Here is a 12,546-nt window from a genome sequence, read left to right on the forward strand (position 1 = left end):
AGAGGTGGAGTCTAGAGGCAGTAGGCCTTTCTGAGCTGCGGTGGGCTGCGCCTAGTTAGACATTCCCGGCTGCTTTGTCCACCTACTCAAGCCTCAGCAATGGTGGACGCCCCTCCCCCAGCCAGGCTGCTGCCTTGCAGTTCAATCTCAGACTGCTGGGCTAGCAGTGAGCAAGGCTCCGTGGGCGTGGGACCTGCCGAATTGAGCACAGAAGAGAATCACTTTGTCTGCCAGTTGCTAAGACCTTGGGAAAATCATAGTATTTGGGTGGGAATGTCCTGTTTTTCCAGGTAGTCTGTCACGCCTTCCCTTGGCCAGGAAAGGGAAATTCCCCAACCCCTTGTGCTTCCTGGGTGAGGCGACGCCCTGCCCTGCTTCGGCTCGCCCTCCTTGGGCTGCACCCACTCTCTCACCAGTCCCAATGGGATGAACGAGGTATCTGAGTTGGAAGTGCAGGAATCCCCCATCTTCTGTGTCGATCACGCTGGGAACTGCAGACTGGAACTGTTCCTATTCCGCCATCTTGGAACGCCCCCATCTCATTGCCTTCTGGCTTCTGTTGTTTCTGATAAGAAGTTAGCCTTTAATGCTATTGAGATTCTTTTGTATACAACGAAAAAAGCATTTCTCTTGCTCTTTTCAAGATTTTAGCTTTTGCTTTTAACGTTTTGACTAACGTGCCTGGCTGTGGATATCTTTATATTTGTCCTTATTGGAGTACATTGAGTTTCTTAGATTTGTAAATTATGTTATTAATCAAAATTGGGAAACTTTCAGTGGTTTTTTTTTTTTTTTTTTTTTTTTTAAATATTTTCTACGTTTCTTTTTTCTTCTCTTCCTGGGTCTTCTATTATGCATATGTTGGCATGCTTAATGGTGTCCCACGTTTCTCTGAGAACCTGTTCATTTTTTTCATTCTTTTTACATTCTGTTCTACAGATTGTATAATCTTTATTGATTTGTCTTCCAATTGCCATTCCAAATTGTTTACACAGAAAATACATATCCACATATAAATTATTAGAATTAATTATATAGTTTAAGGTTGTTTAGTACCAGGTCAATGTCCAATAATTAATTATATTTCTAAGAGTTGCAACAAACAAGAAATGCAGTTTAAGTAAAGATACCATTTACAATAGTATGAAAAATATCAAACACTGGAAATTTTTGTGGAAATTGTCAAGCAGATTCAAAAACTCATCCAGAAATTCAAAGCACCAAGAGGAGCTAAAATAATCTTAAAGCAGAAAAAGTGATAATTGCTTTACTGGATATCAAGATCTTTGATAAAACTACATAATTGAACACAGTTTGGTATTAGCACAAGGATAGAAAAATAGAGCAATGGAAGAAGATTAGAGAACCCAGAAATAGAGCCATGCATATATTAACACTTGATTTATAACAAAGTTGGCTTTATGGAACAGTAAGGGTAATCTTTGACACTTTCCTCTTTTCACGTCATGCACAAAAATTGATTCCAGTTGGATTATAGAGCTAAACATAAAAGGCAAAACAATAAATCTTCTTAAAGTTAATATAGATTATCTTTTTGAATTTAGAGAAAGATTTCTAAAATGAGACCCAAAACCCAGTAGCCATCAGGTATGATACCAATAAATGGAACTACTTTAAAATTAAGGACTGCTTCCCATCATAACACATCAGTACACTACAAAACAAGCCATAGAATGGGAGAAGCATATCTTTACACATATAACCAAAAAAAGCACTTGAGTCTTAGAAAATCAAACTCTTCCAAGTCAGGGGCCAAAAAAGATAATCCAAAAAATACTGGAAGCAGATTGAACAGGCAAGTCAGAAAAGAAGCCAAAGAACATATCAAAGAGTGTTCAGTATCATTAATGATAAGAGAAAAGCAAATTAAAAACCTGATGAGATATCTTTACATATGTACGATAATGAGTTAAATTAAAATCTGACAATACAAAGTGTTTCTTAGGCTGTAAGGTGATGGAACTGTTGCTGGTGGGAGTGAAAACTAGTACAATTATTTTGAAAAACTATTTAGCATCTTCTGAAATGGAAGATATGTGTATCCTGTTTTTGGAGCTCTAAACTGGAAAAACTCAGATGTCCAGCAACAGTAGAATGGATAAAAGAATGTATATTCATATGATGGAATTCTGTACAGTACTGAAAATCGACTACAGCTACAGAAAACAGCATTGATAAATCTCACATTATTGAGTGGAGAAAGAACACAAAATAATACTGCATGATCCCGTTTATATGAAATTTAAAATTGATTAAATGTTTAGCAATGCAAGCTTAGGGAATAAACTATAAAGAAGAGCAAAGTTGTTATTACCATAAATGACAAGAGAGTGGTTGTTTTTAGAAAAGTGGGAAGATGTGGTAATTGACAGAGATCTGAGGAATATTTTTGGGGATTGCTGGCAGTGCCAGTGACCAGAATAGTAGTTGTATGGGTTAATTCACTAAGCTCTACATTTTGTTTTGTGTATTTTTTATTTGTGTTATTTCACGTACAAAAAGCTTAAATATAATGTTACATTACAAAGGAATCATTATGCAAAGATGTGAAGGAATTAGAGTTAGTAAAATGATTGTTAGGCTCTTTCAGTGGTATATCACATTTAGTACAGTCAACATGGGAGGGCTTTGATAGTGAAAGATGGTGCATGATATAGCGAACAAACTCGATGGGAAAGAAAATATATTCACCTGTAAAAAGATATGTAAGATACTGGTCCTTTTCATCTCTAAATGTGTTTGCAGAAAACAAGTGTTCATAGTCGATTGGGGATTATTTATAATCCTACATCAAAAATAAATGAAGAGAACACAGCTATTTCTAGAGGAATTTTGGCAGCTTTTCTTACACAGAAGACCAGGTTTTTGAGAAGCTTTCTTGGGCAACTGGCAAAGGAAGAAACTGCTACAGCTATTTACTCTGGAGATAAAATTAAAACATTCCTTATTGAGGTCAGTAGCTATCTGAATATTAAATATGTACATATTGCATATTTTAAAAGTATAAGTGAATGTATTTGGAGATACTGTTACTGAAAAAGATTAACAGGTTTAAACAAATGGAGATAATAAACATTCCTTTTCAAATGGGAAAAGATAAACATTAAATGATATGACTTTGCACAGAGGCATTTAATAAATCAAATTTCATATGTTTTATTAACTACTACATGATTCTTAAAGTTGATGGCATTTTTGTTAGGATATGTACTTAAGCGAATAATTGGGGGTTAAAGCGTTACGTAAATCTCAGGTATTTCACTGAAGGGGTCCATTATGGGGGGGAATTTCAATGGTGATCCTTTTGAAGAAAGAATCATTATTCATTCGAAAAATACATATTGATTGTTTATCAGACAATGGAGATAAACTTGTGAACAAGCAGATGGAGTCCCTGTCCCTGTTCTTTGTGGAGCTTACATTGTAGGAGGAAAGACAGACAAAATATTTATAAGTTGTTTTGATTGATTTGCTTTCAAAAGTCAGATCATTAGCGAAGGATTAGAGTGGCAGGATGTATTTTTAAAGGGTCGAGGACAAAAAGCGGAAACGTCGAATATTTTACTATTATTCTGAGAGTGAGAAAGTAAATTTAATACACTAGTGAAGGAAGATTTCTGGTCATTGCTGAGGGCCCACTTGAGATTAATGATCATAAATTTAAAGTGGGATCAGCGTTGGTCATATGTTTTTCTCCAGCTGTATTTTACTGTTTTCATCCAGTTGCAGACTTAGCAGTTTTGTTTAACCAAGGTTGGGGTTTGGCCCAGTTTATATGACTGAGGGGGAGCATTTGAGGGAGCTAAACATGGAGAAAGTTTTGGTTTTAGTAAAGTACCCTGAAATAGAACTTGGTTAAAAGGAAATTATGCCATGGGAAGGATGATGGACAGTAAATAAATGGTAGAGTCTGTGGACTGAAAGGTTGAGTAATTAGGGATGGGGGATGGTCATGAGGTTGTGGTCAGAAAGGGGATGATTGGAATGGGGATTTTGGAGGTAAAGAGGATCAGGGCCTACACGGTCCAACACCACAGCCACTGGCTACATATGGCTATTTTATACTTAAATTAAAATTAAATAAGATTTTAAATTCAGTTCCTCAGTCATAGTAGCCACATTTTGAATGCCACATAACCACGTGAGGCCTTGGCTGCCATATTGGACAATGCAAGAACATTTTCATCATCATGAGAGCATCTGGGAACTTGTTAGAAATTCAGAATTTAAGGCCCTGATTCTACTGAAGTAGATTCTGCATTTTAACAAGATACCAGGTGATTGATATGCACATTAAAGTTTGGGAAGTACTGAGAGAGAGAAATGCACCTTAATATGAAGGTGCAATGAGCATATATGTGGCTTATTTTCTGTGAATGTCCATATTTTTTTTACTTTGACCAAGGGTTATTTTTATTATTTCCATATTTAAATATATTATTACCAAACTGATCTTCTGGGATTAGTATGATGGGGAGAAAGGAGTATTTCCATTTTAACACTTTTTAAATTAAGAATACCAAATAAGAGGTACTGAGCTCAGAATTTAATAAATATTTAATTTCATTTTCTTCATATCAAATTTTATTTAAATTGATGTTCCCTAGTAATTTACTAATCTGGTAATTTCTCTGAAATTCTTGAAGAATGAATAGCAAACTGTATCAACTTGTAATAAGATTTAAGCATGTTATAAATGACTTGTCAAAACACAATTCTTTTTTTAAAAATGTTCTTTCAGAAGAAAATTATACTAAATAATTTTTAAAAGTATTATATAAAATTTTATACTAATATTAAAGTAGCTTTTTAAGCAAAATGATTTAATATATTTACTGTTCTCGTATTAGTTTCATCAATCTTAACTTCTACTTTAGGGGATGAATAAGAATGCTTTTGAGAAAAAATATAACACTGTTGGAGTGAATATTTTTCGAACTCACCAGTTGTTCTGTCAAGATGTACTTAAATTGCGTCCTGGAGAAATGGGTATTGTCAGCAATGGGAGAGTAAGTAGAAAAAGCTATTGCTCTCTTTTCTCAGTGACACTGCAATGCACTGGTCTGACTTTTTCTGTCACAATTCACCTGATGTGTCACACACACAGGACGGTGTTCATGAGCTGAAGACACCAGACACAACTCAGCATAAATAAAATGGGGTCATGACACACTTCGCATTCCTTCATTCTCTCCCCCATTCAGTGATAACAATGATGTGGGTAAGGAAGAATGTTCTTTATGTGTCTTGCTTTTATTTGGTTCTAATGTAAGTATTAGAAGAAACAACGTAATGCACAGCATCCAAACATTGTCATTGAGAACCACTGTTGTAGTAGGTATACTAAGTAGGTTATTACGTCTTTTTTCTTGTTCCTACAGTTGTTTATGTTAAATGGCATTAGATACTATTATAAGTTTTGAAGTATCAAGTAGTATAAATTGCCATGTAGTTTTTATTAATAAAATATTTACAAAGCTCTAAGAAGGAAATCTCTTACTCTCCAATCACCCTAATAAAACTTAATAGCTTATTGTTTTTCCTTCCATTTTTGGTTTTTTAGAATACATCCTTATAATCCTACTCTATATAATTTTATATCATGGTTTTCCTGTTAATATAAATGTTTTTCTGATTATAATCTTTGTAGACACATACAAAATAAGTGAATGATATCTATATACTAATATTTTTAATATGATAGTCTGATTTTATTTCATACAAATTAAGTAAAAAACTGAATCTGGTGCTTAGGTTTATTAAGAAGTCGATGAATGCAGTGTGTTTGACATATCTGTGGCTTGAATTTTCAAATTATATATCCCTAAATCATCTTCAAAGTTCTAATGCACTCTTAATGTGTTGTTTTTCACTTATTTATGAACTCTGCTCACCAGCATGTTAGATTCAGGTTCATCTGTGTACAGTGCTATTTTACACATAAATGACAACAGCTGCCATTTATTGTAAAAAGTATTGGTGAATTTTGGTAGTGAGATATGTAGAACTCTATAAATAGCATTGCTTTTTCACTTTAAAAGTTACTTTGGGAGGAAATACAGCTTTTAAAAACAGTTCTAAAGCTTTTGGCTATCTTTGACCATGTCAAGCATTTTAAGGGATAAAGAGGGAAACAATGGCACCCATTTTATCTAGTGCCTTGCCTTTTAGTTATATACTAGGGAAAAGCTACCCTATGTCTTCTTTGTCATTTTGATATAATTAGTATAGTGTTATTGACATTAATGATAAATACTAGATACAATTATGTTCAACTTATTGCTCATAAACATAAAACTATGTTTTATGACATAAATATTGACAAAAATATTAAGATAGTAATCTTACACCTACTGTGAACCAAACATTTTTCTAGATGCTGAAGGCACAGCAGTAAACAACTAGGTTTTCATGGGGCTAATATTTTGATGGATAGAGAGAGACAACAAACAGCACCCTTACTGATAAGGCTAATATTTTGATGGATAGAGAGAGACAACAAACAGCACCGTTACTGATAAGGCATCTATCTTAAGTATGTTTATGCTGCTATAAAAATATGCCACAGACTGGCTAATTTATAAAGAACAGAAATTTATTTCTTACACTTCTGGATGCTTGGAAATGTAAGGCCAACATGCTGCCGTTGATGTCTGGTGAGGGCTGCTATCTGCTTCCAGGATGGCCCCTTGTTGCTCTGTTTTTACATGGTGGAAGGTAGAAGGGCAACAGAGTGCTCCCTTCAGTCTTGAACTCTTTTGTTATAAGGATACAAATTCCATTCATGAGAGCAGAGCTCTCCTGGCTTAATCATCTCCCAAAGGCCACACCTCTCAGTGCTATCACATTGGCCACTAAGTTTCAACACATGGGTTTTGAGGGACACATTTTGTCTTAGTTTGTTTTGTGCTGCCGTAACAAAATACCCAAGACTATATAATCTCAGAAATGTATTAAAGAACAGAAATGTATTCTCTCATGCTTCTGGAGTCTGTGAAGTGCAAGATCAAGGCACTGGCATCTGATGGTAGCTTTCTTGCTGCATCCTCACATGGCAGAAGGCAGTGGGGTAAAAAGGGGATGAATGCTATGTTCCTACATGGCAAGAGAGAGCAAACCCACTCCTGAAAGCCTTTTTGTAGTGGCATTAGTCCATTTTGAGGGCACAGCCCTCATGACCTAAACACCTCCCATTAGGTCCCCAGCACTGTTGCATTGGGGATTCAGTTTCAACATAAATTTTGAAGAGGACAAAAACATTCAAACCATAGCACATTCATAGCAGTGTCATTTGGGCAAAGAACCAAAGGTGAAGGAGGAAGCCATGTCAAATATGTGGAAGAGGATTGTTCTAGACAGAGTACAATGAATGCAAAGGACGTGAGGTGAGATCATGTCTGTGAATCCTGTGAATCATGTCTGTTCTTCTAAGAATAGCAGGTAGGAAGAGAGCAGTCAGGAGAGAAGCTCAGAGAAGTAGCTGGGGGCCAGATCATACTGGGTTTTATAGGAAGTTTAAGGACTCCCACTTTACTCTGTGAATGAGTTGGGAAGCGCATAGTTAAGATTGGCATCATCTAGCTAATGTTTTCTTTGGATCACTAGAGGCTGTTAGTTGGGAATATACTATAGGGGGTCAGGAAGCCAGTTGGGAGATAATGCAATAGTCCAGATGAGAGATGATGGTGGCTTGGACCAGAATGATTCTAATGGTGTTGGTAAGAAGTGGATATGGGGTGTATTTTATATGAAGAATGGATAGGAATTTTCCAGGGACTTTGGTGTGAGATGTGAGAGAACTAAGTTACTGGCAGAATGGAGTTACTGTGGATCAAGATGAGGAAGGCTGCAGGGTGAGTGGGGTTGTCAGGAGCAGTATAAGAGGAAGGAAAGAGAATTCAGTTTGGACTTCCAAAAAGACTTGCTGAGAAGGTGATTGAATATGAGTGTAGTGCAGAGGAAGGATTGGGGCTAGAGATAGATATTAAGTCAAATTACGTTGACTTTTTGTGTTGACTAATGGAAACATGTAATTTTGATTATCTTTTTATTTGTATAACTGTGGTTTTAATAGAAAAGTATATTGGAAAATAAGTATTGTGTTTTATGAGCGATAATGTAATACTTAGCTTATCACTCTGAAAGTAATGCTATAAAGCCTAATAATCACAGCAATGTGGCAGATGTTATAAAAATTTGGAATCAGATAGTTTAATGCATGAAATGAGTATGATATTTTAGTGTAAATCTTCGTTCTGAACCTGTTCAAATGTTTCCATTAGAATTGGAACATATATAAAGTTAGCATTATTTATAAATGATCAACAACTAGGGTACAATGATGATCACATAGTTTCTTAAAAACACTGAATAATTTAAAATTAACATATTTAATATTAATGCCACAAGTAATGCCATTGTTATAATAATATTTATTTTACATATTCACAATTTGCTGAAAGACATAAGGTAGCAGGGATCAGGAAAAAAAAACAAGGTCTTTTTTTTGTTTTATAGTCAGGCAGATCTGGATTCAAATTCTAGTTGCACCATTTATTACATTACACTATGAGATCTGATTTCTTCATTTGGACAATGAGAATGGTAATAATCTGTCTTATAGGATTGTTGGAGTGATTAACAATGATATGCTCCAATATTTAAAGCACATAGAAGGAACCCAAACACAGAGTAAATTATCAGTAAATATTAACTGCTGTTTTCTCTCAAAATATTTGACGGGCTTCATGAAAAACAGTGGATATTTATAGACTTAATTTGTGTTACACTAGCTAAAAGTTAGCGTAAAATCAAAACTAGTTGATCAAACTTCTATGAGTAGAGAGAGATTTTTAGCTCAGTATGTGGATGAAAATCTGACAGAGTTTTCTGTAATTTTAATGACCTGTCAAATGAAGTAATGCATTTCTGTTATGGCAATTACTCTATATAACTGAAAAATCACATTTCTAAAATGTTATGAAGAAAATTTAAGCAACGTAATTTTCAAGTTTATTGTTCTTTTTCCCAACTTGGACATTACATAATTTTATACTATTTAAGTTACTTTATTCCACAAATGTTCAATTTTAAATAGAACTAAGACACAGAAACATTAGGTTTCTCCTATTTGATGCTGTGCTTAAAGTAAGCAAAATACAGCCAGTTTTCTGGTAAATTTAATCAATAAAGATAGCCAATCTAGTTAACCCCTTAAGACAATACTTTAAGATTTTATTTCCTTATTCTATGTTACTGACAAAACTGCCCCTGTCGCTGGAGGTGGTATAGATAAAATTCAACTCTTTTCCAAGACTGCTGTTTCATATTAGGAAATGTAACATTGAATGTGCTTTCAAATTTACTTTTAAAATTATATCACGTCTTAAGACAATGAAATCTTTATATGAGTACTTTTAGTATTATAGTGCCCATTTTTGTGTTTTTAAGAGCCCATGTTTTATATTTAAGGTGAAACATGATATTTAGTTGGGATGCCAAGATGCCAGTTAGTCACCTTTGATACGAGAAAATGGGATAGAAAGATTCAAGAACTATGCTTCAGTAATTTTTAGAAAAGATGAACTGCAGAAGCAGGTGAAGGGGAAGTGAGAAAATCTGGTTACAGCCACTACATTCTGGTCTTTTTACCAAGAAAAACAATATTCTGGTTGACATGTTTTCTGATTATCATTAAATATAATTGTTTCGTACATATGATTATGTCAGTCTACAGGAGGGCTTTGTGTATGTGGTGTTAGAATGATTGTATGTACTAACTTCCTCAGAAAGTACTCATGGTAGTAGAGTCAGTAGTGGTTGTGATGGGAGAGCCATCCTGAGAAATTAGGTATGTGGCAATTTGGCAACTTCTAACTTTGTAGTTACTGGTTTAAAGTTAATGTAACTGACCTTGCTAGGCTCCTAACCATTTATACAGTATCAGTTAAAAGAAGGCTGGTCGGTATTATTACAATATGTATGTGATTTTTATGTGATTTGTCTCTTGGGTTTTGCTGTTTTATGGTTTTCTTATAAAGTAATTCATGTCTATATAGTGTAGACTACAATTTATAGATGAATGTGAAAGAAAATTGAAGTTAAAAGATTTTTTAAAATATAGACCATTGCTTTCAAAATTGAATTTAGATTGAAATGGTATTTGGAAGCATCATGATTTATGTTTCAAATCATGATTTATGATTTATGTTTCAAAGTAAAACTTTCTAATGGAAATAATTTGCTAGTTTTTTATATTGTTACTTTGATTTTGGTGTTTATACAGATGTTATTTGTAATATCCAACTGAGAAAGTATTTGTATCTTGTTTTCTAGTGTATGGCAGGATTAGTAAATGGCAGGATTACCATATCTTTAATCTCTAATTCATTTTTGCTTAACAAAGAAGTATCTATTTGATGAGGAAATGTTTTCCTAAACTGGTATCTTCTAGAAGATATACTATAATGGTTTTTATTTTAAGTTTTTAGGACCTTTAGATGAAGATTTGTATGCAGAAGATTTTTACTTGTTGGAAAAGATAACATTTAGTAATTTAGTAGAGAAAATTAAAGACATTGTTGAAAATATGGGAATCAACTCAAATAAGTGAGTATATAAGTTCTAAGAGTATATAAGTTCTAAGTGAGTATATAAGTATATAAACTTGGGTTTGGTATTTTGAGTCTAATGTTTTTGTTTTAAGATTAGAAAATGTTTCAAATATATGGACAAGTAAAGGTATAATAAAAGGCATATATAAAGAATATAAGGAAATTATAAAAGACATCCATTTACTCACCATCACAAAACTGTAGATGTTAATGTTTTCTTTGCCTTGACTGTCTTTCTCCTTGTTTCTTACCCATCCACCCCAATTTCCTCCCTCCCCAAGAGGTGACCATTTTCCTAAAGGTTGTATGCATGGTTCCCATATTTGTGTTTATACTTTTGCTTCATATGTAAGTATCCATTATTGGTGTTTATTGTGTTGAAGGCTGTGACTGTTTTAGAGAAATGCTATTATACATAGGTCTCCCTTTGCAGTCTACTTCGGTAGATTTAACCATGTTCAGATATATAAAGCCTTTCTTGAAGCATTAATTGTAACATGAAATATGGAACTTTCTCTTTCCAAAAAACTCATACACTATTTGTCTTGTTTATCTAGCATGAGTGACTTTATTATGAAAGTTGATGCCCTTATGTCCTCTTTGCCTAAGCGTGCATCTCGATATGATGTCACATTTCTTAGGGAGAATCACAGGTAAGAATGTAATCGTATCTGTTTGTGGTTTTTCTGTTAATGCATGCAGTTATTTCCATTTGTTTTCATATCATGGTAAAATTTAAGGTAGAACTAAAAGTAATTTATTAGGGAATAAATGTACTTGACAGCATTAGGAAGATAAATTCTAGTTAGTTATATATTCTAGTAAATAAAGGGTAATATATATGGAGAGAGAGGATACGAAATTTCAAGTAAGTTAAGCATAGTATAATTTGTCATATTTTTAATATTTTTCATGCTTAAGATCATTTGTAATTTTTGCAGTATCTCAAGATAGTCATAAATAATATTATCTTTATATTTTCAATGTGTAAAGTGACGGAAGAGTCCTGATTAATCAAATGTAGGGTGGCCTCTGTCACAAAGCTAAACACAAAAGCATGAGCAAGAGTTCAGATGAGTGAAGGGAGGGTCCAGGCAAAGCTGAACAGTGTAGGCCCAGCTGCTGCCTCAGGCCAGCAAAGTGAATCAGCAGATCAGCAGCAAGTGTGTGAGCTGCAAAATTGCTGCTGCTGCCTCTCTGTCCTCTAGATCTCCTGAGAATCTCTGTTGTTGCCCACTCAAGCCAGAAACATTCTGGAAAATATGATTTAGCCTGGTCAAGTTGACACATTATAAAGCTGCTGCATGTACCAAGGGTCCAAGGATTTACTCTGTCAGGCTCCTGTGGTAGGATGGAAATAAAAGGCTGTTTAATCACTGTCATATGTGATTTCTATGCCCATATTCTCTATGAGAGTGCCTCGTTAATTGTAAAAGTAACTAAACTGCTTTTTAAAAAAATACTACTACTGAAGATTCCCTGAGCTTATGCAAGTGTCTTACAGTTATCACCTTTAGTAATTTTGTCTAGAAATACCATTTTTTATTTTGTCAAAGAGCATTCTTTCCTATCAAGGGAAATAATAATATTTTATAAATACGGTTAAATTTATATGTAAATTTCTATATTAAAGTCACACTCTGTTATCGAATTTTAGAAAATGTCAGTGAACCTTTGGAAATTGATAATTAGGATAATACAGTAGGCCACAGTGATGGGCAAATACTTCAGGTCACTTTACATTTGAATTTATGAATTATCAGTATTATTTCCATAGTTATGTCTGTATATTATTTCATGAGTATATGCGCATATACTTCTATAATCACATAAAAATATTTATTCACAGCTTTTTAGAGAGAGAGATGTGTGTGTATCAATATATATGTTTAAACACAGCATTGTATCTTTG

At 34.1% G+C, this 12,546-nt stretch overlaps 1 protein-coding gene across 11 annotated transcripts in view; it reads left to right on the top strand.

Moving 5' to 3' along the window:
* LOC105477465 (UDP-glucose glycoprotein glucosyltransferase 2) overlaps window positions 1-12,546 on the top strand; it is a 247,274-nt gene that overhangs the window by 136,484 nt on the left and 98,244 nt on the right. For all 11 annotated transcript variants that reach the window (XR_011614666.1, XR_011614664.1, XR_011614665.1 and 8 more), the window contains 4 exons: window positions 2,767-2,973; window positions 4,899-5,030; window positions 10,505-10,629; window positions 11,192-11,287. Coding sequence is in view for 4 of the 11 variants with exons in the window: in XM_071081146.1 (XP_070937247.1) it covers window positions 2,767-2,973; window positions 4,899-5,030; window positions 10,505-10,629; window positions 11,192-11,287 (560 nt within the window). In the remaining 7 variants the exon portion in view is untranslated. The remainder of the gene's footprint in view (window positions 1-2,766; window positions 2,974-4,898; window positions 5,031-10,504; window positions 10,630-11,191; window positions 11,288-12,546) is intronic.

The sequence above is a fragment of the Macaca nemestrina genome, chromosome 16 (assembly GCF_043159975.1).
Source record: "Macaca nemestrina isolate mMacNem1 chromosome 16, mMacNem.hap1, whole genome shotgun sequence".
Taxonomy (NCBI): Eukaryota; Metazoa; Chordata; class Mammalia; order Primates; family Cercopithecidae; genus Macaca; species Macaca nemestrina.